This window comes from Anopheles stephensi, chromosome 3, assembly GCF_013141755.1.
Source record: "Anopheles stephensi strain Indian chromosome 3, UCI_ANSTEP_V1.0, whole genome shotgun sequence".
Lineage (NCBI taxonomy): Eukaryota > Metazoa > Arthropoda > Insecta > Diptera > Culicidae > Anopheles > Anopheles stephensi.
Genome location: NC_050203.1, coordinates 29,119,368 through 29,147,150, shown reverse-complemented (window position 1 = coordinate 29,147,150; position 27,783 = coordinate 29,119,368). Strand labels below are relative to the sequence as shown.

The 27,783-nt window shown below is 42.6% G+C and overlaps 3 protein-coding genes across 3 annotated transcripts in view; 2 read left to right on the top strand and 1 right to left on the bottom strand.

Annotated features, from left to right (window-relative positions):
• LOC118509360 (SCY1-like protein 2) overlaps nt 1-15,308 on the top strand; it is a 105,400-nt gene extending 90,092 nt beyond the window's left edge. The window contains exon 21 of the mRNA XM_036049882.1: nt 5,010-15,308. Coding sequence (XP_035905775.1) covers nt 5,010-5,549 — 540 coding nt within the window. The 3' untranslated portion in view covers nt 5,550-15,308. The remainder of the gene's footprint in view (nt 1-5,009) is intronic.
• Nucleotides 14,759-16,190, bottom strand: LOC118509361. The gene is made up of 2 exons (XM_036049884.1): nt 15,658-16,190; nt 14,759-15,580 (listed from the first exon to the last, which is right to left on the bottom strand). The coding sequence occupies exons 1-2, from the start codon at nt 16,123-16,125 to the stop codon at nt 15,383-15,385; spliced, it is 666 nt and encodes a 221-aa protein (XP_035905777.1). The 5' UTR covers nt 16,126-16,190; the 3' UTR covers nt 14,759-15,382.
• A 3,012-nt stretch (nt 16,191-19,202) lies between these two features.
• On the top strand, nt 19,203-27,291 carry LOC118509363. The gene is made up of 9 exons (XM_036049886.1): nt 19,203-20,205; nt 23,406-23,609; nt 23,709-23,941; nt 24,015-24,221; nt 24,294-24,447; nt 26,019-26,225; nt 26,315-26,547; nt 26,607-26,813; nt 26,881-27,291. The coding sequence occupies exons 1-9, from the start codon at nt 19,809-19,811 to the stop codon at nt 27,076-27,078; spliced, it is 2,040 nt and encodes a 679-aa protein (XP_035905779.1). The 5' UTR covers nt 19,203-19,808; the 3' UTR covers nt 27,079-27,291.
• The last annotated feature ends 492 nt before the right edge of the window (nt 27,292-27,783 follow it).

Genomic DNA, 27,783 nt, shown 5'->3' with positions numbered 1-27,783 from the left:
GTACACAAGCCACAGCATGCAACAAGTACGACACCACTGTAACTACAACACCAGAAACCGTGTGCGGGAAGCTGGTTAACAGAACGCAAATGAACCATTTATACGTGTGCTGGCCCTTGGTTAGAGTAGAAGTGGCATTAGGAAGCATTTTTGTAAAGCGAATCACCGCGGTTTCTAACAAAACAATCAATCCGATGTTTATTGTGTAAGTGTATTATGAACGTGACGTTAGAATAGTGCAGATGTTTAACTGTTGCCACCTGTACGCCAACACCAAAAATACACCAACGGTGATGTTGTAACGAGAATCAAATGAAAATCGAATCAAACATACCTGGAACACAACACGTCGTTAGTCAACTCTACCTACCAAACCAACCAAACCAACCAAATCAACGTCAATTCATCGTGTCTGGTGAGCTGTATTGCAGTCTTCAATGGATGCAAACCATCAAGAAGCAGTACTTAACTTCTTCATATAAACCCTACGTGTACGTAAACGATAGAGTAAGAGAGCGGTGTACGTAATCTGGGAAGCGGGCACATGCCTAACACAATACAACCTCTAGCTCACTCATCGTGGTTTCCTCAGCGCCCCGAAATCCGGCCCAGAACAGACATAAAAAAACAAAGCCTAGTACATCCCTAGCCAGAGAAGAGGCTGCAACAAGTAAGATCGTATCAGTAGAAACAGTAGCCTTTATTCAAGTAGAACCTTTAGGAGTTCTAGCTAAAACAAACACCACAGCAAACAGTTTCCCCATGGAGAGTTTCACCCAACACTCACACTCACACACCTGAGAGTAATGTTGAACTTCATCGTAGACAACCTTTTTTTCCTTTCTTCTATCAATTTATAGAACCAAAAAAAGAGTAAATACTGTAGCAATTGTATTTTTCTAGCAACAAAGAACAAATATTCCACACGAATTCAAATCAAATTTAATTTTTTATTACACTTAAAATATTTTGTTTTGGCTTTCTTTCTATCTCTATGTAATTTCGCGGCTAAATCCTTCCGTTCCGTACGTACTAAAGCTCATTCAGTTTGCTTGCACACATTCCACCAAAAACCCTAAACCATCCACCCACTCACACGTCACTCCATCATCATCATCACCATGCATGCACCACCATCCCTCACGCAGCACCCGGTATTTGCTTGACCGCCCGTTTGTTCACCACAACCATCTGTATATTTTCAGATACTGAACACCAAAAACTTCAAATCCGTTCTGGAAAAAGTTACTAAAAATCGTCCCCGATCATCATCCCTGTTTAGCGTGGACAATGATCGTTAGAAGTAAACTAACTAACTAACTAACCAACCAATAGCTAAGCGCACTGTAACACAGAGCACACTGACTGTTTACCAATAATTAACTGCTAACTAACATTCCCTCCAAAGCACACCAATTTGGCGGTGGGAAGTAATGATAGAGGGAGAGAGAGAGAGCGCGCTAGGAGCGATGCAACATCACGACACACACAACCCATACCTACCCACCACAAGACGCACGCCAGATCCTTCCTTTTGTTGATGGTTTCCCTAGCTCCCTAGTGCAAACGGAGTACACCACCAATAGTAGCGTCCGATCCTTGGATTAGAACAAAAAGGATACTAGCGCCATCTGGTGAAGAAGCAAACGCTAACAGCAGCACCTTCCTTTCTTGCAAGTATACACCGATACACAGAGATAAACTACTCGCACGTCACATATCGTCTGATAGAATGAGAGATAACGCTCTTGCTGTAACATATCTTTATGTCTGTGTGAGTGTGTGCCCCATCACCCATCGCCGAATGATCGGTGATCGTATCCAGCCACTACCAAAATACCAACACCACACGTACTCCAACGTCGTATCAAACGGTCGCCCATCCAACTACAACAACCCAACTGTATCCTACCCTGAAATATTTCCGATGGTCCGAAGTGTCAGAAACACGGGAGAACCGAGCGAACCGAAGCGTTCCGAGGTAAGCGATTCTGTAAGCGAAAGCAGGCCCGTCCGGTTGAGGATTAGCGAACGCGGGCCGGGATAGAGTAGCGATCTCATGCATATTAGTAGACATCCTCTTCTAGTCGTAGGAATCATACGCCACTGTTGCGTTTAGCGTCGGATGCATTCATCAGGATGTCGTTATGAGTTTTTAGTTCTTGTGCGTTCTTGCTACCGTAGTAGTGACGTAGTGTTGGAAGTGTTGCTCCTATCTTCAAGTAGAGCTTGTACACACCAGTAGCACAAAACACTGTTGTGTACTGTTGTTGTGTTTTTCTTAGTACAATTGTTTAGATTAGTACAGCGGTGGCAGAGACTCTCGTGGAAGTTCTCGTTCCCGTTGGTTTTTGTTCGTTTTCGATCGTAGACTTGTTTTGTTGATCATCATACGTGAGACAACAAACTTTGTTTGTCTTGTCGTTTGGGGGGGGAAAACAAAGCGAATGTTTGCTAACTGTGCTTTAAAATGTTTTAGTGTACACTGTTTTAGTACAACTTTTCAAATTCGTTTATACTGCCCCTGCAGTAGGTGCAGTGAAGTGAAATTGGACATTAAAAATCTCTGTTTCCTTGCAGATATGATGCTTGAATTCGATAAAATCTATCCTTTCTAATAAAGCTAGAATGTGTACTAAAAGTGGAACTAATTCCATTTTTCAAAAAGTAATTCGTTAACACAGATTGGCCTTTGGTGGAATATCGGAACCAGGATTAGGATACTGTGGAATGCAATGTACTAAACGTAGTAATGTGTTTTAGTTCGTACATAATGTGTTCTACTGAAAACAAATCCTTCCCCCCTATACACACTTACCCACCCATACGCGCACAAAATGGCTATAAATCTGATGTAGAAAATCTTCTTTACGAATTTAGTAATATTACTTAGTACAACATTTGGTACAGAATTTCTCGCATATACTATACACGATCTGTCAAACTGTACTAAATTGTACTAAAAACGATATAAGTTAACAACCTTCCAAGTGTTATACACAGCATCATAATTTTCATATTATTTATCACCTTTACGGCGTGATCTATCGCTTGTTAGCTCTGTCAAAAATAACTACAACCGTCTACTCTCAATTGGTGATGCACTGTTCGCAACCGAGTTCTGCTTCTAACCGTTGGAAATTTGCATTTACTGTCACTAAACTGCTGTCTGTTTCTATTTTCCAATATTTAACCGTTTTCAGCTTGCTCGTCTATCAGGCCGTTCGTGTTTTCCCGTTCAAGAATGAAATGCATTACTGTCTAGAACCGAGCCGTAAATAGAATGACTAACTAACTCTGCTATGCGAATGAGTGTACCAGTAGTAGTAGGAGTAGTAGTGTTAGCTGCTAGTAGTAGTAGCTCTTAGTACTAGTGCACGCGAGCTCAGTAGCAACCGTCATGCATCTCACCTCATACCACGAGCAGGAGGACGATCTACCAACTCGTGTTTTTCGTGTTTGCTGTGCCGTTACTACAAAACCATAATCCGATTGCTGACATGATCAAGATCCAATTATCGTTAATTATCGATAAATTGCTCTTTAAACACTTTGCCTGGCTGCAATCAGTGTATACGTTACCAGCTTAATGCCAGTTGACATTAATCACGAATCAGTTATTTCATATTGGGAAAAATCAGTTCACTCACACCAACAGGCGGCACACCCATATATTCATAGAGTTCCGATTCATTTCCAGCAGCAAATCATCCGCAAAATGAAAAGTGTAGCAGCAACGGTTGAAAATTAATCACATTTCCTCAGCTCCACCAACGAGTGCAAGGTTGGAAAGTGGCTTTAAAGCACTTAAAGCACTCGTTTCAAATCCTTTCCTTACAGCAAGTTTTCAAAACAGAAGTGGAATCAATTAAGCCATGCTTTATGGTTGCAAAAAATATATAACAGCGACGCCAAAAACCACTAGGCTCTTACGTATTCTGTTTTAACCAATCAATCATCAGCTTACCGGGTTTGGGCCATTCTTTTTATGCCCGGTTCGTTCAATCAAACATTTATTTTGTGGTTAATTTTCAACAAGCTATCGAGCGGTTTCGTTTTGAATTGAATTTTTCATGGTAGCACGGTCCGTGCGTGGGCAGCGAAAATATAATTTAATTTTTGAGTCGCTCCGGTGCTGAAGGGAATATTGATATATTTTTGTGTAAATCACGTGATGCTCCAAGGCACGTGTTTCACTGCTCGGTGCAATGAGTCCGACGAGAGGCATTGGACGTGGTAATGAAATTGCAAACTTCATCATATTTTAATTAGAAACTCTATTTGATTTTGAATATTAATTACATAAATCTCATTTATTGTTTCCACACCTTACACACACGCACAGAGTCACAGTCAAATATTACTTCAAGGTATTTTAAAATTCAAAATGGTAACCAACATACCGCCAAATATCATCGCTGCGCCATACATCATAATTAACAAATAATAATAACGTCTGTATTTAAAACTACAGCCCACACCATCTTTTCATCATGTCATTAAATACTATTCCAACCAATTCCTCATCATGCTCGACCTCTTTTTGTGCTTTATTTGTCCTGATGTGCATGTCGGTGTTTAGTGTGTTCTGTGCAAATGTCTAAATGTCTGAATGTGTCTGTGGATTGCTGTTGCTAGTTGCAAGCTGAATGTAGCCACGCTCTTGGTTCCTGTTGCTCATGGTAGTATTTTTTCTCTCTTTTTTTTCTCTCTCTCTTCTTCTCTTCTTCAATTTTCATTCCTACTCTAACTGCATCTACCCACAAATCATCACTTTCCGCACTTGTACTCTCCCTCTCCAACCATCACCCTCATATCGCTGTCGAATCGTCCACATGGCACCGCACCACATGTCGATGTCACCATCCGGGGGTTCTGCAACGGTCACGAATGCACCACCGCTGCCCACCGTCACCCACTCACTCATCTGCATCACGCCAACAATCGAAAAAACCAAAAACCAAAAACCAAAAAAACGAAAAAATCGACCATTCCTCTCTGAATTGCAGCGACAGCTGTACGCATTAATGACCAAAGATAGATTCACGATCAGCAGTAATAGTAGCACACAGCAGGCACCGCCCAAACCGCACGCACCACTGTCAGCATCCGCCACGGCTCTCAACACCGCATCCACTGCATCCACCGGCAGCGCTACTACGCTCACCGTCGGCACCATTAAGCTCACCAGCGGTGGAATCGCCACCATTACCAATAATGCAAGCATTCCCGCGTCCGGTCCGTCAAGCGCGACGACCGGCCTCGTAGCTTCGACCGGTCCGCAGGGCTCCACAACATCGCTTACCATCGCGGGCCAGTTCCCCAAATGTCCATCGCCGGGCAGTACGATCGGTACCGTCACGCTGGGGACGACCCGATCGGTTAGCAGCACACTGAGTGCGTCGAACAATGGGGTACATCTGAGTGGGAGCACGTTTTCGACCTCGCTTTCGAATCGTATCACGGCGCAGGTACCGCCACCGACGACACTACCGATCGGGAGTATGGCCGCACGGTCACCTACCTTCGGAGCGAGTGCTCACCGTTAGTGAGGAAGGAAAATGGTGTTCCATTCCTTGAGCAGATTCTTACAGAGCTTATCAATATTGCCTTTAGCATGATGTTTACATTTCCGCATAGCAAGTATCAGCTTCCATTTAAGAATAGTTAAAGTTTGCCAAAAATACATTTTTAGTAAAATTGTATCTTGAGTTACACACACGCCTGAAAGTATGCAATTTTTTAAATTATCAGACTCTCTGGCTAAAGCTAGGAAAACTAAACAACCTAATGTATGTATTAATAAAAAAAATCTATCTTAACTTTAACAAATAGCCCTTTGGGGAGAGTGATGGATTTTGCAACTTAGCTCTAAGCTCTAAGCAAAATGGAATTGGGGGTCTAGTAACTCACTGATTCCGTTGCTTGGAAGGGATGTTCGCTTTGTGCGTTCGGGGCTCCTTGCGAATTCGAAGTCCCCTACGGCCGTTTAGTCAGCGTATCGTTAAACGCACCACCGTCAGTGGATTAAATTCTACGCCTTCCAGAAAAATGATACCATACCTTACTGGTCAGCTGTATCACAGATAGTTAGCTACTCGACTACCCCAGTCGGTTTTCAGTTCTTTTGAGGCTTAAACGAACACCAAGTACTTCATCTTTGCCCTTAAACATTTTGGAAAAAAATCCTGCGATTTAGTCTAAATGAAGATATTTCAAAGACTCAAGCCTCATCATTCGCAGTGCGTGAGTCTACTATTCTGTGCTAAGCAGGTTGATTGAAGATTTCGTAACACAATGCCTTTATAGGCAAGGATCGGCTTAGACAGGTGCTACAGTTGATTGTTATCAGCTTGAGTGGCCGATACCTATCCAAATTCGGTCTATCTCGAGTTTCTCCAGAGAAAAAAGTTTATGTGAAATCCAAACTAACCATGGCTAGAGGTGCAGTAAGGGGCTATATATCTCAAATTTCCTCAGCCAACCCCACCTATCTATTGGGCTGATGCTACAAATACATCGTTTCAAGTGTAGTTGCTCGGCTATTTTGAGCAAACCGACTTCAATTCAACTTATGCTCTGAACCTGAACTAAACCTTTTTAAATGCATACGTTACGCCATCACATTGTTTAAAAAAACTACTCATTGCATACTTTCAGGAGTTGTACAATCTTGACACTTCGCCAAAAAAAGGCAGCTTTACAAAATACGGTTCCTAAAGCCACAGTACGCTTATTTTCATATGTTTTAAAAAGTAAGCATTAATTATAGAAGGATTTTTTTACTCTTAATTTTAATTATATAGTATTAAGCTTTATTACTGCACCAGCTTTTAACCTGAAACCAAAATGCCGCGTTCACATTTCACAACACGTTTTTAATCGTCCTTTTTTCATAGAACTGAACTATTGTTTGCAGAGGAGCAGTTTTTTCCTTGTCCATGTATATTTTCCCCTAACCATTTCCATGAACTGAGTTGATTAAAATTCGCCCTAAGTAACAAAGTACCGCTGGTGTCAGATTTAAGCTTTCAGATGTTTTTGCAATCCCCTTTCAACTTTTCTATACAACTTTCACTTACTAAACTGTATCCAACCTAGCGAGAATTTCACAAACGAAAACCAGCAAATACTTTTTCTCGTAATATTCCACACAAACAAACTAGACACACATTTACCCACACACAAACATTTAACCACTCCCACACTCGGAAAACTTGTTGTTGAGCTGATGGTTGCAAATCCCGTCAAAAACCATCCCCAAAAGCATGCATAATTTTAACTATAAAGCAAGATGGTGTACCAGGTACCGCTAGCGCGGAGAGCTAAACCGTTCAAGACACCTTGTTTAATAGATGTACTATGTCACAGGCAGACATCACGCTGGACGTGATTATTCGCTGTAACAAGATAATGTGTTGTTGGTTAAGGTGTGTAACACAGAGGGAGAGAGAAACATAAAAAACTTGGATTCAACATTCAATGTCAGGACAACACTCGCTTTGCAGTGCATTTTTTCCCTCAGCCGGAACCACTCGCCATAATGGTTTATGTAGCACAAGTGGATGTTACTCTGTTAGCCCGCGTACGATGAGCCTCACACAGAAAGACTACTTGCCGTTTCTCTCGACTGGTGCATTCAAACATTTAAGAAACTCTTAAGCCATCCAGAGAAACACATACGCACACAAGAAACATTCCAAACAGGTGCCTCGTTAGCCGTATATGCTTCTGCCTCGTAATCAAACGCTTCAAAGGACGTCCCGTACGTGATGAAAAAGCTTGCTCCAAGTTACAGTCACCCGCCGTTACGCCGGCCACCCCATTACGAGCAGTCAAGTGTCTTTAACTCTTTAACACACTATCGTTCCGCATGCCTGCCGGAACTGCAAAGCGAAAGCCCTCGGTGGAATGATTAAAATGAGGCAAAACTTTTGCACCCGTCGCTCAACGGTGAAAGCAACCGTGATGATGATCGTTCAGTTACTACGGTGACGAACCGGTTCCAACAGTATGCACGAACGGTCGCCAGTCTTGAACATTAGTTCAGTGACGCGCCGTGAATTTTCTTCCGCGACTTCCGCCTCCTACCAGTAGGAAGCAATCAGCAGCGTAGTAACTATTTCATATCTACGCCTTTACGCGTTGAATACTTAATGTCAAATGGTGGAAAGTGGCGAAAAACTTCTTTGCACACGGCAGTGAATAGTAGTTTTTCATCTCCGACCGAAAACCCTTTCCCGTCGCTTCACTTCAGCTCGTTAACATGATTTTTGGGGAGCGTAGGTCATGAAGATACAATCTAGTAGTAGATGGAATGGCTTTACAAACATTCTCCTTAAGATGCTTGATTTGTTTAGTAAAGGTTGAAAAGCTACTATAAGGTCATTGGGTCTACGAGAAAATTTAAATATAATTTAAAATTTAAAGCTAAAGGAAAAATTGGTCAAAAATTTTGGTACGAAGATTTTTCCTTCACATTCTATAACTTTCTCGAATAATTTATGCACACCGTATCAAAATAAAATCTGGTCTTTAATTCCCTTCGCCGAAGAGGAAGGGTTCGTCGCATATTCCACGAGAGCCAAGGAAGGGTCTTATGGTATTGAATTTCTTATCCACTACTCTCCAAATGGGGGCAGAACGGTGGTAGAGGCTACAACGGTCTTCAGATGGCAGAATCGGGCAACTATGCGGTATCAAAAAGTCCTGGCAATCCATAAATGACAGGCAGGACCTGAAAAGGTAGTTTAGTAGAAAGAAGACTCTTTAAACAGTTTTTGACCGAAGCAGAAATATGTAAACTTAAACTCAACTAAACCATCTGGATTTGATACTGCTCCTTACTGATAGATTGATGACTTGTAATAAGTTCGCAGTGTAAGACACTCGTCTGATCCAACTACATTCAGAGCATTGACTACTGGCGAGAAAATATTTCACTGTGGTATCGGTGGAACGTGCTGATCACATCAGGAATAGGTCCACTTAATATAATAATAACAATAATAGATCACCAGTAAAGCTTCCAGCTAATGGTTCATCAATACATGCTACCCCAAAAGAGTTCTATCGAAAACTGAAGCCCTTAACCAAAAAAGTGTATCAGTTTAAAACTCAAATTATTAACGCCTCTGAAGTATGACACATCTTCCAGTCCCACTCACATTTTACTAGTGGCGCCATCTTTGGCAGAATGCTGTAAACTTTCTTACGGATCCAACAGCAATGTTTGATGGCAACATGTTGTACTTCTTAGTATTTTAAATATACTTTATTAAACAAGTACTTTAATGGTACACTAGCAAAAAAAACCATCATCCACACTGCGAAATAATCCATTATGCGCTTGAACCGGCGAGTGGAACAAAATGCGTTCGGGTGAAAAGCATTTTTTGAAAAGTATATACAAACATAAACGAAATCAAATCAATGTACAACGTGTGTTATCCCCCAAAAAAAACAATCCAAAAGCAAACAAACCCAAAAACAAACATACAAACACAACAGCACAAAATCAATGTCAATTCCACAATATTAACCGTATACCGAAGATACGCGTAATAGCCAGGAGTTTAACAAGCAAAGTTTAACATATAAAAAAGGTTTAAAAAATCTGTTTCTTCTGCACTCCAACAGCTAAGTAAGTGTGAGTGAATGTTTGTACTGAAGTAAAACATTAATACGATATCGTAAAACCACACAGTCAAACAAACTATCTAACGGATGGGGGCATACTTACTAAGACGCTTCTTCTATCCATGACTCCATGTCCCAGCTCTTATCGCGTACAAAAATCTACTAATGCAAAAACTAACATATTTCGTTAGAATAAAACAGAGGAGGATCTTTCGCCTTTGCCTAACCATTCGTAAGCTCGGAAAAGATCCCAATCCCAGATAATATTGACACTTGAGTAATTAAATTTTTCTTCACCCATTCTGGGTATTTTGCATGATGTTAGGTTCTCCTTGCTTCCGGTATTTTTTAATTAACCTTAATTTTTCATATTAATCCTCCATCTCTAACCACTACTGGAATGAGAAAAAAAAGACACCGGAGCTTTTATCCAAATGAAAAACCAACCGCTTTTCGTTGAATTTTGCTTCCGTTTTCAGCTTACGCGTTTTCCGTTGGCTGCCCATTGCAGGCTCAACCGACAAAAAAAATCTAAAAAAACGCACAACAGCAGTGTGTCGTGTTGTACATATCACCATGAGATTAAATGTATCTGTAACAATCAAACTATATTACCATTCATATACTTACATATATATACAAATAAGCATATAACAGCAACTAAAAACAAGCGATTTATCGAAAGTTAAGCAGCGGGAGAGGTATATACATACACGGTATAAAAAAAACACTCAGAACGTGAGGATAGCGTAGCTCATTCTAATTTATTCCGACAAAAAGAAGAAGAAAACCAAACAAACAAACCCGAACGATAACAGGACAACCGATGCACAGGAACGCCATCGACCGGATGCCGGATCCGCCAACTCATTTGAAGGAATTATTAAACTAGTAGATTATATACATATATATATACATGAAATCTAGATATTAGCGTTTATAAAGCACCGAGTTTCATCTGCCGTACGTGCTCGTAGCTTGTAGCATAAAACGTTAGCACAGAGAGAGAGAAAAGCTGGCATCTACTGCAGTTTTCCCACACTGTTTTTCCTTGTCTGTAAGTCAACGAGCACCACCCGATAAGCATGAAATAAGGCATACTGATGCCCATAATACTGAATGTTTCTCGTGTACAGTATGTATGTGTGAGTGTGTGTGTCTTTGTTATAAGTATATGTGTGCGTGTACGTGTGTGTATGCGAGTGTGAAGAGGAGCGTGTGGAATGTGCGTGTGCGTTTGCAAACTTAAGCCCGTAACCGACATTTTCCAAACCGAACGAACCAAACCAAATCGTTATCCTTCGGCACAATCAAACCTGTACCTCTTGGGTTTCACAGCCACAACTCACCTAGCATGATTATACATATACCCTCGACAATCACCAAACGTACTCGGGACGTTCTTTCCGCTTTCCCCGTCTATCCGGTACTTGTGGCCGGAAAGAGTCTTTATCCTACTGCTCAAGACAACTGCACTTACGTGGAGCAAAAGCTCCCAAACGATACCAAAAAAAACTAAAGATAAAACAAAAATATATGATAAAGGAAGTAAAATTCGACACGTTGTTCCATAAAATTGATGTGATTGCCAAACGTGCACCAAACAGATTAATCGAGCAGATCGAGCGATCGACAGAAGCGATCGATCGAGCGGTTTTTGGCTAACCCCTGTACATTTTACAATTTAGCCACCTGGGTTTGGTTTTCCGTTTTATATAAGACATATTCTCTTTCCGATGTGGTTTTCGGTAGCGTATAAGTATCGTGTCGAGGTGTGTTATTAATAGGAATTATCCAAGATTGCGCAAGTCACTTATCGTTAGACAAAAATCCACCGCAGGCGGCATTAGTAATCCATTTCTGAATCAAGGAACAGGAAGGGATGATACTTTGAAAGGAAGTTCACATCACACGAGCACATGTAATTTAAACGAATAAGTCCAACGGATACATGTTTATTACTCAACACACACATCCAGACACTCTGGCACATTGATCCTCATGATGGATGTCCTTTCCCCGGGGCAAAAACTCCCGGTTCCTGGTTGTACGAATTTCTACTGAATGTTGTTATAAACGTGTGAATGTGTTTGTGTGTGTGTGTGTGTTTTTTCGACTCGGGAAAACCCAAATAGAACGGCTAAGCTATTCACAATTTCATAGCAGCTCGGTGCCAGCAGAAGGTTAATCCGCAGCTGGGCCAGGAATGAAGAAAGGATCAAATTTCTAAATATCAAAATCACTACAACACATCGATCTAGCGGAACGGGGGAAAAAAGAAACTTTTCTTATTCTCTCATCACCTTCTAAAAGTCACCATCAGACCATCGGGGCAATCACGCCATTGCGGTGGTCAATGTTAATATTAGCTAGAACCGGTTAATGGAGACGTTTTGCTCTGAGTCAGTTTTGCAGTACTGTTAGTGGTAAGGTAGTAGTGTAAGTAAAGTAGCTGTGTACACGCACGTCACCAATGGTCCACCATTGAACATTGCAACTAAACACACATACACACACACCAACACACATCAACCTAATGTATCTGAGCTGTAAGACAATCCTTCGTGAGAGATGATCGACCCTCTCGATAAAGTCCTTCTAACGCCCTTAAACTGGAAACCTATGAGAAACGTACGGAGCTGACACAAACTCCCTAGTAGTATCGAAACACCCGGAAACAACGCTCCTTTACATATCCCCCGTTGCCGGTCATCCATCCAGCCTAGCTTTCGTTTCGGATGTTTGCTGTGATAAAGCTCTGTATCTGAGTGCAACACGTAGCGGTTGCGTGTGACTTTACCTATCGAACACTAGTTAGACTCTAGCCGCAGGAGAGAAAGGAGAAAGAAACCCAGGACATGTACATGAAAAGCGCCTAGTGTAATGCGTGTTTTGATTAAAAATTGTTTTCCATATACAGTGTGGCAGGAGGGGAAATTGGGATAGCAAGAAATCGAACGATTGGTTCGATTTTGAGGATGAATTTTTTTAGCGTATGATTTTTCTTTTCTAGGTGCTACAATCTTAGCTGATCACAAAATCACAATGGGCCTCAGAAGTGTCCACTTTTTTCTATAATTAATTTATAATTAAAAATCAAAATTAAATAAAATTGCTTATTTTAAATAAAATATTAGGTAACAGATCACACATTTCTGCATTTATAGTATTTTTTATAAAAATATATATTTTTTCTAAAAATACTTATGAACTTCAGAGGCTACAGAGCTGATTATTTTAAAATGTAAGATTTTTTTACTAATAAAAAGATATAAGATTTTTAGTTTTTGCTGTTGTTCTGCAAGATTTGTAATCATAATTGAATGGCCTTCTTTAATCTTATATTTATGATACTTTGTTTATTAATTATTCGAAGGACTCGCGATATCTTACGAGTAACAAGAATGCATATGGCAGGACCGAGGTTCAAATCCCATCCGGACAGTTTACCCCTAGTGAGGGCTGACTATCCAACTAACAGGCATGATCTAAGAAATCGTTAGGCCAAAAGAGAGCGAGAGAGAGAGACATACGAGTTACGCTAGATTCAAAACTATGGAAAATATGTAGGAATAACACGTCTCTGCAGGAAAAGTCAAGGACCTGCCATACATTCCCAGCTAAGGGAAGCAGGGCTATTTTCCTCAAACCATTGAAAATCGTCCCAAGATGCGCACCGGCACCCACGAAACTGTTGATATGTTCAACTCAATCATGAAAAGTGGTATTACTCGGGATCAGGATCGGGATTGGCAAATGATCAGAAAACATCATCCCATACATGAAAGTTGAAAACATCATCACATGATCAGAAAACATCATCCCATGAAAAAGTTGCCCATTTTGGCCACTAGGCAAGCGATTTTCGATCAGTTTTTAGTAACTATTTAGTAAGCAAAGTTACGAGAAGCCCAATCCTAAAGCAAAGAAATTTCTCCTCAAAATCAAGCATTCGTTCGCCCTGAAGGCGTCCCAATTTCCATCCGAACCACTGTACTTAGATTCCATTTGTTAACCACATATCACAGCCACATACACGTGCACACTACCTTTGCTGCTGGAACGAAGCATAGCTTTTGAATGACTAATTATTGCACGTTGAAGAATCGAAAGAGGAGAAAGATAATATAATCTAGCGAGACGGAAAACTATATATCTACCGAAAGGGGCGGAAGTTAGATGTTACTGAATGTTACGGAGTGTGAATTGGATGGATGGATCGAAAAAGAAAACTATTTACACGAAGAGAAAGGTAAAGAACTATAGCAAAACAGAATGCGTTTAGAATGGTGCGGAAATGGTAGTGAAGCAGAGCAGTACCGGCAAGCATATTTTTGTAGCATCGCTTTAACCGGGCATCGAGATTCGTATTTAAAAATCCAATTATTTTTGTACCGCATGCCTGTACCATGCTTTCAATTGTAACCGTCAGTCGGTTTGAACGTTAACGTTAACACGGATGGTAATGCTTTATCCGCACAAACACAGACACATACAAGCCGCACCACCACTTGGCTTTCACAGCATATCCTCGATCTTCCCGCTGATGGCGCTTGCAGTTGAGACCTTTACCTATCAGACAATCCAATAATCCTACGGGAGATTCTAACTTGTTCAACTATAGCACACACACACGCAGAACCGATTACTTATCCTTTGAATATATTCTTCACGAAACCAAAAGCTTTCCACAATTACTAAGCTGCATAAATAATCAAACATCGGTGTGTGAGTGTGGAAATATTGCGACCGATTGAATGTGGAGTAAAGCTAAATAAACCAACAAAAAAACATATTCTTGATAGGCATACAGCATAATCCATAACAAAATAGAAGAACAGCAAAAGCAAAATGTATGTTTTACAATAGTTGTTAGCGGTTCGAGAAATGATCGCAGGCAAACTCCATGGAAAATTGATGTACATCCTGCCACCCACAGTTGGCTGCGGAGAATTCGATAGCATTAGCATGCGGCAACAGTTTAGCATATTTTTGCACGATTTATTAGCAAAGAGCGAGAGGGAGAGAGAAAGGCAAAAAACACGGAAAGCCTCGGTTCATTAAATTGTGAATGTGAAATTTACTTGCAAGCCCACGCACAAAACACTTGGACACATTGTAAGCAGAGCAAACAAACAAATGTCTATTTTTGTAACTCTTTTATACAAACCACCAATTTTGCATTATCGCTACATTTGAGATACACACATTTTCCCCGTTGTTCCGAGAGCTCACAATGCGTAGCAAAATAGATATATCTGCAGGTTACGGCAGCGTAACGTATTTACTATCGAACCGCACTAGGCACAGACTACACTACCCTACTACAGACGATTGTTCCTACCGGCACACAGTTCGATTGTGCCGTTCGCAGTTTTGGTTGCGTTTAATTTAATCTTTACTTTGTGAGACGGAAATCAATTCTCATCCTTGGCAGAAGGAAAACACGAGAGACAATTCGGAAACGGCAAATAACATAGTGCGCAAATGCTCTAGCAATGCATATTAACAACAACTATCTTGATGTAAATGAACTGAACTAGTAGCACATCGGACGAACGAACATGATGTTAACTAACAAACAAACAAACAAAAATATCGAGATTTGTACTAACCCTGAATCCAATGGTAAAAATTAATAAACAACCAAAGCGTGATTGCAATGGGTGCACGAGTGTTTTTTTTTTATTATTTTGGAGAATTCTGCGATGGCTTAGATGGCTAGAAACGGATCCGCTCACCCTCACGGTTCATTTGAACATAACCGATCGATCGGTAGCCGAAACGGGTTTATGTTGGGATCGGCAAAGAACAGCCTCAAATCGGTCATCGTGTGTGGGTCATCGTTCGAATGGACCGGTTTCCGCATGGTTTTCAGCGTTTTGTGCAGTATCGCAATCTCTTCCTTTTGATCCGATTGGGATGTTTCCAGCACGGTGTCCTTTAAAAGCACGAATATAATATCAGCATACAGGTTAAGATTATTTCCCCTTTTTCTAGACTCGTTTCAATACACACCTCATACACCTGCTTTAGCACCTTCTGCGTGCTCTGGTTCATCGCCTTTATCGGTTGTCCCATCATCATGCTGGCCAGGTTCAGGTACAGCAGCTGAAAGTCGACCCCGTTCGCATTTTCCGGCTTCGGGAACGTTTCCGTGTGGGCGATGGTAAGCAGCGCCAGCGGCAGCTCATTGTTGCACGTCTCCCGGAACCCGACCGAGTCCAGTATTTCGCTCCACGATTCACACTGCTCAAATTCCGGACTGTTTTGCATCTTCAGCACCTGCTTCTCGCTCATGGCCGCAATCTCGTTCACGTACTCATCCAAGTTGGACGACAGATGGGGCATTGCCCGGCGGATTTCTTCCGGGTGTTGTGCGCCATACTTTTGAAACGCACTGAACAGTAGCTTCAGGTTGGGTTTGGAGTCGGTGGAAGAATTTCTTTTGCTATTGGACGAGCTTTTCTTCGGTGCTGGTTCCATGTTTTGGAGCAGGCGACTGTGTTCCGGTAGCGTTTATTATTGTGCATTGGATGTAAACAAACCGGTTTGACAGCTGCACAACAACAAGGGTGCTGTCATTTCCCGTCGCTTGACAGTGGGTCTCGCGAAGGACATTTTGACTGTTTCGAATTAACTTAATTTCAAAATTTTATTGAAATCCAACGTTTTCCCAATGCTTCTCGTAGGATAAAGGATAAAATAAACCGGAAATAGATTTTTGGCACAATATTTTCAAAAAATATGTACAGCGAAAAGAAAGGATTGATCGGACATCGTAACAGCTTCGTTACAACAACATTGATGGACCCCCCGATCGGGACAACAAATTCAAATTCAAATATTACATGCGTTGGACACGCTTTTAAAAAATAATTGAAACCCTTAGTTTATTAGGTGTAGCTGTTTGGTTAACAATCCTTTACAAATAAATAATACTTTCACTCAAACAGTCACGCTTTCCAATTATATTTTTAACATGGCTGTGAGTGTATCGCTCAAAAATCACGTGCTAACAATACATTCACTTAATTTGAATTGTTGCCTGGAAAGCCCCTGAGCCCTTTGTATCTTTCTCACACCTTCATCCACTGTATGGACACACATGCAAAACCTACCCCAGCTCAGAACCATCACACCAATACCAAAGCGACAAACTCTCAGATCTTGTCTAAAGTTCTACCCCGTCAAGAACCGGACTGCTACGTCATCTGCAAAAATTTCCCGCTTAATATATTACTCACGATCACGTCCGAGGTTGTGCGATCTGCGGGCGACTATCGCATCGCATCAACCACCAGTCACACTAGACACTTACACACAAAAGCTTGAGCACCTTGACGGGGGCTGGCCGTAGATCAGACCATTCCTCGTACGGCCGTGTCAGTAGCGTTTCGATCGCGATCGTGTGAACCGTGTAGAGTGCGGGCGGACGCGCGTTCGCGCGAAGGACTACACCGTCGAATCCGTGTTTCGCATACCAAGTCCGCCAAAACCTCATACGCAATGGAGAACGCAAGTGCGTCAACGGCCGGCGCAGTGCCAGATTCGGTGGCAAACGCGCTCATGAGTATTCATCCACGGTACAACAGTTTCCACCAGCACAATGCCTTCCCGCCTGCTGCACCCGTCGGAAGTGTCGGTGCACGGTACGAGCAAACCGCGGACAGTCCCGGTATGGCCACGAACCATCAGAATGGGCTCAGCACGGGCAATGGCGGAAATACGACCGTGCAGCCGGCGGCCACCAGCGTCATCAATCTGTCCAACTCCAGCGACGTCGTCATAGGTCCAATGACACAGTACCAGGGTGCCGTTACGATCTACCAGTACATGGATGCAACCGTCGAGGCCAGCCGAATTGCAAGTAAGTTTCGCTTCCTTTTCATTTGGCTTCGAACGCAAAAGGTCCCGGTTGATTGGGTTTCTCGGGTAAAAAAGCGATAGGCAAGGGATATAGCTAAACCCTTTAAACGGCTTAAGACAATGTAGCTTCACATTGGGCCTAGTGTTTTCTTATACACTCTGGACTGTAATAGTACCCGGACTACCGAGAAATTACGCAATTCCTCTAAACACACCCTTACGACAACATTCCGGTTTGGTGGAAACGAACCTCGCTAGTATTTGTTGTTATGCAGGGTAGGAGCGGTATACGCTACTAAACTAACAGCTTACTAATTATCATCACATGGGAAATCCCAAGGAGTATAGAGGTGGGAGCGACATCGCGTTGAAATCTTCTCGCATTGAGATGAGAATTGTAGTCGAGTTATTTAGCTTAAAACATAAAAATATAATTCAGTTTAGTACAGTTAGATCGACTCGTGACTCGGAGTACATTAAACCTGTAAAATAGTCTAGAAAGCCTTCAAAGGCGGATGAAAAAGTGCTTCGTACTTTACCCACGAGTGATAAACAATTCCCCAGAACCTTGCCTTGGTTGTTAAGATTACATTCTCAACTCAACACTAGTGTCTTTGTGCTGTGTCAAACGCGCCTAGCTCAATGCCTTTTGACCTGCGTTATGTGCTTGATCATCATGTACAAAACGTTGTGCTATAAAAAATGGGTTATTTAAGCAATTATGTTGAGATAGGTAGCCTAGACGCTGTAACGCTTGAATGAAGAGGCCAGTACAAGATGTAGATGAAGTTATTATTTTTCTCTCGCACGCAGTTGATTGCTTTATGCATGATTAATGAAGGAAGGAATGGCCCTGTGGTTAGCAGAAAACTACAGGAAAGGACCGGTTTCAAATCCTATCGGAACAGTTCTACCGGCTAGCTCCCGGTTAGAACTAATTATGACTCTGATGAGATTTGATACAGGTTCCTTTCGAGTTCGGGTGCTTGATTGATGAGCACAACTTAATCAAAGCAACTCCAAACATGAGTTCAGTTGTCCAGTTCAAGTAGGTTATAATGGGGACAACCCTCGAAGAGGATGAGCAGCCACAAGATGCCTCACTATCCATGAGGCCTTAGCATGCAACGTGATTTAACGTCCACGAGGCTTCGTCTTCGAAAAAGGGAGGCTCACCTAAAAGACGCCTTGCCTTCCATAGGGTCTCTTCGTCAAAGAGGTCCCAAAGAATGGGGGGTTGGAAAAACGGGCCAGAGATCCTCATCTCACCACAAATCATCTTAAAACCCGGTGATAGATGATTCATTAAAACAATTGTCAAGCGGTTGATGTATCCGAGCAAACTAAAACTGCCAGCAAAGATCTTGTTTCTATACTTGCCCAACATACAGAAGATTATACAGAGACTTACAGAACGATAGTACCTTGTTGACTCTCCCAGTTCAAGTGAGTACTACTTTCTGACTCTCTAACTTATCCTCCTCGTCGCCGGTACCGTCAAGCGCTCTATCCCCCCCCCTTCAATTGTAACCAATTTCGTTGATCATCAACGTTCCGCGTCCGGACAGTGTTGATCATCGCTTAACGAACAACAAATCCACCAACCCGAACGACCACGTACGTATGCAAACAGGGCGCAAACGCACACAAACGCCAAACCGTCGGTGTGCCCATCTTCATCTCGCGCGTGCCATACAAACAACGACCGCGACAGGTTCGTCAGTCTTACTCCGGTCCGGACGTACGTTGCATCGCGCAGTGGAGCACTGTTACTGACCGGTAGCCAGTACCGGGTGGATTAACGCCTCAGTTCTGTCGTCGCGTGGATTGTGAACGTGTGGTGTGGTGCGCGTATCATCGAGCGAAGTGTCCATCCAGCCCGTGCGGCTGTGGATCACTAATTGAATTTAAATCCCACAGTTGGGTCCTCGTGCCAAAACGCGCGCTCGACCTCAAAGCAGAGAAAGTGGACCCGATGGTAATGGCTAATCCGTGATGTGGCTGGGATTCGGTCGCGACTGTGAACGCACGGTGTAGCACGTGTTTCGCTGTGGTACAAGGTGCTTCCGGGGTATTCGTCCAACTCGATTCGAACGCACGCGAATTCGATATCCATTGCCGAAAGTGGGCAGTCAGACATATTTTCAGCTTGCGCAGGGCAGGCATAAACTGCTCGCAGAAAGTTTCGGAACGTTCGTGCTCGAGTCAGTGCAGTGTTTTTACCGGTTTCGCCCAATGCACCATGGGCCGACTGTGATCCGATCCGTGTCGATTACACCCGTCTCGCCGTGAAGCGCGCCATGAAACTGTTACTCAAGATACACAGCAAAGACCGGCACTCGACGACGACCGCGGCGGTCAATCTGTTCCAGCGGAAGCGTAAATATTATCACCGTAGACATTCGAAATCATCGTCCCCGGTTCCGCCGGGGGCTAGCTCCCTGCCTGCCTCCCAGCCGTCTGGCTCACCCGCATCTTCCAACCCGTCGCACGTGTCCTCATCGGCGGGCGCATCGCCCGGCGGTCCGTTTGACGCCGATCTGGGCGCTTCCGGTGCGTCACTGGCCAATCTCATCTACGGTGGAACCGGAAGCTGCACGGCCGAACCGAACGCCTGCTCCATCGAAAGACGTCCGCTACTGCGGAATTCCCCATCACAGTCATCGGCACGCAGTTTCGCTAGCTCCTCTTCCCGATGTGTGTATAAAAGTTTTCCATCATGATCGTGCTCGCCATTAGCTTTAATTAATAATCGTCACTTCATCGAACGATCGGGATGATCAAGATCATTCGCAAGTTTAGTTAAATCTAACACCGTATGCTAAAAATTCTTGCTCCCTGCATCTGGAGCATCTTGATACGGTTGGGCACGGATTTAGATAACCCACCCCCCACCAACATCGTCCAGTGCAGTATCGGTGATCCAGCCACGTACTGGATGCCTCCGTTCCATCAGCATGTTTACACTTGTGGCTATTTTTGTACGAAAAACATTTACTCTCCCGCTGGACGGTATTAGGGTCGTTCCTCACTCTTCTGTTGCTTGCATCGACCAATACCACTCTACGGGCCCATCGGCAAAACACATGTTCATATCCAACAGCAGCTCATCCCATGCTCTGGACCGCCGCGAGGGAATCTTGTGCACAACAACTTCACCAGCTATGACAGCATTTATTGAGTTTATGCAAGCATGCATGACTCGCACGATAAGCTCTGAGGGGGGGGGGGGGGGGGGGGGGGGTGAGCATATACGCCGCATGACACAACCGTTTCACTGAGATGAGTGATTAAATGCAGTGAGAATGCTCTAAATAATGCGGTTTCTTTACTTTACTATTTAATGTACAAAAGAATGCTGCCTTAAATGCCCGAAATTGTTACTAGGAAGATTTGGAAGCAAAATGTAAATTTAAGTGGTAAAACACATTGTTTATTCCACTCGCGATCAGTCACAGCGAGCCTTGTACGAGGTCGTTCTTGCAAGACAAGTGACGAGTACTGAGCGTTGCGTTTACAGAGAAAGAAGGGGCAATATGCGTCGATTCAATATGCTAGTGAACCAATAATAAGATGTGCCATGTTATAAACGTTAAGGTATTCAGTGCATTTATTATTATGCATTCCGTATACCAATAGGGATGATGGCATTGTTTTACTTATTACTGAAGTTGTTATGAGACACACGTAGCTGCATATTGAGTAGGTGAAGCGAATGGGCAGTATTAGGTTAAATATTTTAAAATGGTGCATTGATCTACAGTCTGGCATTGTTCTGTGATCTTTACTTGTAAACCATGAAAGAGGGCTGATATTAATTCAATACATTTGCCGATAGATGGCGTAACAAGTAATTGCTTAGTATCTCTTCAATGCACAGCCAAGTGATAGAAAAAAGCATAATTATCTTCATTTTGTTATCAGTCTTAAATTGTTCATTCAATGCTTAGGCGCGATAGAGGCGCTGCTCTTCACATCCCATCCGGACCGTTCCCCCCTAGTGTGGACTGACTATCCAACTACGTGGTATCAATATTAAGTCTAGTAAGCCAGAAATGGCAGGCCTAAGAAGTCTTTAGACCAAAATAGAGAGAGAGAGAAAGAAAAAAAAATAATTTGGTGCGTTTGACAATAGATGGCGTTCCAAATCACTTCTTAGTATCATCTTTCTTCTTACATTCATTTTTTTTGTAAATATTTTAAATATTGCACATACTTTAAAAACAGATTCTAAGTTGCTGAATTTATTTGGAAACATTCTTAAAATATATATTTAAAAAAAGACGAAAAAACGGAATTTACCTAATTGATATCTACCTTAAATGAAAATGAAGTGTGTTGGATACTGAGTTTTTCATGATGGATTTGTTGCAAATTTGTGACAACTTGTTCACTTGTTTGATCTGTTTTGAATAGTGCTGAATGGGTTGAGCTTGGATAATAATTTTGAGGGAATCTTATGATAAGATATAACCAATTTTGAACCATTCTTTCGGATGTTTAAAATAACGCATTAACAGGAGAGTATGGAAAAAATCGTTTGGTGATCGATATTTTAATATAGATTATTAAACGAGTCTTTAGACTTTAGGCCATCAAGGAACCAGATAAACTCCCATTATTTATGGCCATATACTTCAGGGCAACGGTTGAAGAACCAAATAATAATAATAATTGCTATTAAAAGTGGTCTAAAAATGGTTAGCTTATTCCTCCTTTTAGAAGAATGTGTCAATATGTTTGAACTGTTGGTAATGAACCTTGCTACAGTCCCAGCTTATCATACGGCTATTAATATATGGGGCTACCGATTGCATTCTTCCTCCTCTTATTTGGCTCTACAAGCTCGAAAGGTCTTGACCTGCCACTGCTGGCTCTTCGTGACTTAGTTTTACCCATAGCTGAAAAGTTAGTCCTGCGTATGAGGAGGCGATCCTGATGGGATTTCATATCCGGTCCTGTCGTGTAAAGACTGGCACCACTATCGTTTCGGCCTCCGGACCACCCGGGTATAAAAACCAGGAGAAAAGTCACACTGAAATTACCAACAACTTTTGTAGCTTCAAATTAAAGCAAAGCTTCCATGCACTTACGATGGGATAAGCATGGCATTATCTACTTCAAAATACTGAAATACGTAAGAGCGATAAAAAAGTTTTTATTATAAACCTATTGTCAGTCTTGACCTGCATTAAATTTGAACGCCATACCTCTTGCCTGTATGTCACTGGATTTATTAATAGCCGGAAACATGCTTCCACAATCTAAAGATAAAACACTTCATTGATAAAACTCTTATCTACTGGGTTGGACTGGATTGTTGGAAGCACTAACAGGCATGCAGACTGCAAGTGTAATTGACCAACTACTTCGGTCATCAAACACTACAGAGGAAAGGCTTTGATGTAATGGAACGAGTTTGATTGAATTTGTCTTATCGCATAAAAGTTTTTGCAACGTATTAAATGTAGCTGAACTTTTATTGGCTCATTGAATTTATTCAAAAACGTATCAGAGTGCACAGCAACTAGCACCGTAGAGGGTCCTTATGGCGACGAAGTTATGTTGAACAGATAACCTTCTGCATAGTTTGCATTGTAATGAAGAAATGCTTCTTTCTGTTCGACTGCACTGTCCGGACGAGCCGTGCTATATAAAAATCTCACAAAAAAAAGTCTGTTTACGAGTAAAGTGTGACGATAAAATATTTGCCCACAAGCGTAGCGCATTCGCCATATTTACCTAACCGTCACCCGTGTGCGGCTTTCGCTTTAAACCCAACCCATTCGACAAAGCCAATATCGTAGTGCCGCCGGATGCACAATGGTGCGCTTTGAGTGTCAAGCGTTTGAGACTGAATTTTATTACATCTTCCCTACCTCGCCTCGCCTTCACAGCCGGCCGCAACAATCAGAACCGCGGGCTACCTTCGGCGGAACCATCGACCCTTCGGCAGGAACGCTACTTCATCTACGGTGCGCTGATATTTTTTGCGATCGTCGGATTCTCCACCGCTATCTACTTCGTCGTTAACCAGGTCCACGGTCCTGCTGACAGCGGGCGGGAAATACTGTTCGGCAACAACTACCACCGGCAAACGAGTAAGTGAGAGTACAATTTCCGAGTGGACAGTGGCAGTCGTCAGATGGTGGAAAACAAACAAGCACCCGCCTAATTCCGACAGATTGATCTTTTCGCAGTGCCCAATCTCGGCAACAGCCACATGATCATCGACCGGCGGAACTGGGGATCGCAGCCGGACGTGCACGGTTCGGTTCCGCTTGAGCATCCGATCGAGTATGTGCTCATTACGCACATTGGCGTGCCGACGAAGAATTGCTCCGGTATGCACGAATGTTCCAACAGGATGCGGATGCTGCAGGACGCAGCCATCGGTGAGCGGAATTTGCCCGACATTCCAAGCAATTTCTATGTAAGCTTTGACGAATGTGATCAGCTTGCCGAGGGAGAATTCTTCTAACCTGAAACACTTTCCCTCACCACAGCTCGGTGCCGATGGCAATGTGTACGTGGGGCGTGGTTGGGACATTGCCAATGCGTACCAAAACCGAACACTGTCCGTCTGCTTCATGGGATACTTCCAAAAGTATGGTCCACAAGAATCCCAAATATCGGCACTGCTGCATCTCCTCACGTACGGCGTTATTCAGCGAAAGCTTGCCAACGATTATAAGCTTGTAGCGCGGCGACAGGTTGGTGAATCTTGCAGTCTCACGAAGGATAACGTGGAAATTCTTTGTTTTGCAACTTCTCTCTCATTTTAGACCAAACCAAGCTCCTTGAGTCCGGGTGACGCACTGTACGCTAGGCTGATGCAAATGTCCCGGTGGTATCCTTGCGGCACGCAAGCATACGCCCACTGTGGAGCAGAACTGGGCTTCCCGAGCGTCTGGGACGAGGAGCGCAATTTCAACGAACGCAACGGCATTCAGAATCCACTCTTGCTATTTCGCAAAACCATCGAGGAAGAATAGTGTTTGGCTAATAGGCCACAACTTCATGTTACGCTACAGATATAGCTGTAAGGCATGTTGCACGGTGATCATTAATAACGTAGCGATGCGCATCTAGTCATAGGTCTTGTTTTGTAAATACTTGTAAATTACTTCTTATCAGCGATCGAGGTATTGCAATAAAAACTCAATTAAGTTGTAGAAAAAATAACATATAACACGTTTCTTTCTTAGTAAAACAAGCTACTTAAGTGTCGGTATCCATACCTGTATTAATAAGGAAGGGAGGATTTACGATTTAGATAAGATACGAACACACAAACATCAATACATTATAGTCCGAAGAATTAGCAAGAAATGGTTACCATATAAAAAACGTGAACTAGATTGGAATGATATTAAATATAATTATTAAACAATATTAGATAAGAAATTGTGTTTCTTCCTCTATATTTAACTAGCTTCTCTTTGGTTATATTTGGAGCAAGCCAAAAGTCTTATCACTACCAATAGGAGCCCAAAGACCTGAGAGAGATATAGTTCTTCTTGGTTTAACTAATTCCTAGATCTTGCCGTCAATTCGACGTGACTTATTGGACATCGGGACATATAGCCGAAAAACCTACTGGGTATTCTGAACCACCTTCTCATTTGGTGGTTTGAGAGTGTCTTAAATATTGTTGGTTTCGTCCCGAGACTTTTGTACGCCTTCCCAGATATCTTTATTGTCTTCCCAGAGTTTTCTGATGGGTTTTCAACTGTTTTTAAATTATAGATAAAGCTTTCTACAAAAAAAAACTGCCAAATAACAGTTTTTTACTTTTGAAACAAAAATTGGATGGAACAGTTGGAGTTGCTCCGAGGAAATCATAACAAATTCAACAACCTATCTTCTTCTTCTTCCTTGACACTACAACCTCAAAAGCTCTCGGCCTGCCATTTCTGGCTTTCTGTGACTTGATTTTACCCGTAGCAAAGTACGGGGAGGCGGTCTGGATAGAATTTTAAGCTAGTTATCAATGAGTATTAAATAATCGTCATTAGATTTTTCACCTTTAGGCAAACGACCGTTCTTTCTATTATGTATTGAGGACATATTAGGTAGCCAGCCTTGATAATTTCTCTTTCCATTCGATCTTTTCTACTTATTTTCGTATTCTTCTTCTTTGACACAACAACCTGGAGAGTATTGCGCCTGTCATTTCTGATCTCCTTCACTTAAATTACCCAAAGCTGCACATGGTTAGAAATCGAGGACCAGTTTTACCAGAACTAGTAGTCCTTTGCTTAGTTTGGTCATCGTCACGTATCGTTTCCGAGTTTCAAAGTTTGGGTTTCCCCGTGCATCGAAGCTTATGATAGTAGCGTGAAACGTGCAACCATTTACTGCATCGGGTATGGAAAATCTCCGATAAGCGTTAAATGCACGCCCGCACCAACAGGCTATTTCCATATCGGGCTTTAAACCAACTCGTTTCAATGAATGTTTTTTTGTATAATAAAAGTGTTCAACAAATATTTCCCACTCTCTTCCAGATGGATATAACAATCAAAACAGATTTATGCCGCCCAATAGTGCGAATGGCTTGAAGTACGAACGGCTCATCGTCTACAGCATAATCTCACTGCTCATAATCGCTGGTCTGCTGTTACTGCTTTACGTTATCTACATGACAATCCCCTCGGACGGCACGCTCACCAGCAGGGAAATATTTTTTGAGAACGATTCTACTTCCAAGACCAGTGAGTATCGAGCCTTCCGAGGCCCTCCCTGCTAGTGTGATGCACGACTGCTGGTTCATTCATGTACTTATATCCGCCTTTCTGTGTAGTTCCCAATCTTGGCAACGGGCACATGATGATCGATCGTAACAACTGGGGAGCACAGCAGAACGTACATGGACCGTACGAGCTGCCACATCCCATACCGTACGTGCTGATCACTCACATCGGCGTCCACTCGGAGACCTGTGCCGATGTGCACGTGTGCTCGATCAAGATGCGCACCCTGCAGGACGCAGCGATCGCCGAGCGGAGTCTGCAGGACATACAGAGCAACTTCTACGTATGCGGAACAGATAGGAGCTGTCTGATTTTTATTCACCAGGAATATTCCAATTCCAGATCGGTGGCGACGGAAACGTGTATGTCGGGCGTGGATGGAATACGGCCAATGCGTACGCCAACTTGACGCTGGCCGTATGCTTCATGGGCGATTATGGCCGATATGTACCGAACGATCGGCAAATGTCGGCCCTCGAACATCTGCTAACGTACGGCGAGAAGCAACATCTGCTGACGGAAGATTACAAAATCGTTGCACACGCACAGGTAGGTGTCGAAGTGTGTGATGATTTGATGATTTTGAATGTTATAATTCATATGTCTGTTGTTCTAGACGCGAAATACACGCAGCCCCGGAATTAATCTGTACGAAAAGATAATGAAGCTTTCCAGATGGTATCCATGTGGACGACCAGGCTACGATCGGTGTGGCGTGGAGATTGGGCTTCCAGATGTTTGGGCACAAGAATTTCCCAAGATCGACAACACATCTACTTTATCACCTGGTACTAATGGCACCCAAGCTAAATAGATCGATAATTGTTAAGGCCACTATGCTAGATGCTTTGAAGCGCTCTGTAGCTGGATCTAAAGCTTCTAGCGCAAGACTGTTGAATATTGGCGAAGAAAAGATTATTCAAAATATCCTGTTAAAAGCTGCCTGTTAAAGCTGCTAAAGAGTGCATCACTCCAAGACCAAGGTGTGAATTCAGCCAAGAAAATCTTTATGGTCTTCGACAAGGATATTCGTCTTTAGCTGAATATGAAGTACAATAAATATCGCTAACTATGGAGGGCTTAACCGATGCAGAATAATCCTAAGAAGATTAAACCTTCCTCTGCTCTACTTGTAAAAAGGAATTGTGTACAAAAAACTGTAAAATTTTTTTTAAGTATTAGTTAAATAAATAGAAATTGTGTATTTCGTTCGAATCACCATCAAACTCCAATGTTCCTTCCATCCCAAGCAGTTATGCTATCATTCTGTAGCCATTATCTTATGTATTACCAATCAGCAAACCTCCGGTTAGGCCGGAGGTCATACTGACTTTTCTTTCTCTGTTAAACAATTCACAAGCCCGCCGCGCCTATTTTTATCGCACCAAAACAAAAGGGGGAAAAACTGTCCCAAACTAGGGCCCCATCACAAAACAAAAAGCACCATTTGATCGCCGTTTGACTTTCCTTCCTTTTCCGGTCCGCACATTGTTGCGCTCATTCATTGAACATTGCCGGA

Coding starts and splice junctions, on each gene's coding strand:
- LOC118509361 (XM_036049884.1), bottom strand. CDS start 16,125: ATGGAACCAGCACCGAAGAAAAGCTCGTCCAATAGCAAAAGAAATTCT. Junction 15,581..15,657: donor TGCTAAAGCAGGTGTATGAG/GTGTGTATTGAA, acceptor GTGCTTTTAAAG/GACACCGTGCTGGAAACATC.
- LOC118509363 (XM_036049886.1), top strand. CDS start 19,809: ATGAAACTGTTACTCAAGATACACAGCAAAGACCGGCACTCGACGACG. Junction 20,206..23,405: donor CGCTAGCTCCTCTTCCCGAT/GTGTGTATAAAA, acceptor TCGCCTTCACAG/CCGGCCGCAACAATCAGAAC. Junction 24,222..24,293: donor AGCTTGTAGCGCGGCGACAG/GTTGGTGAATCT, acceptor CTCTCATTTTAG/ACCAAACCAAGCTCCTTGAG.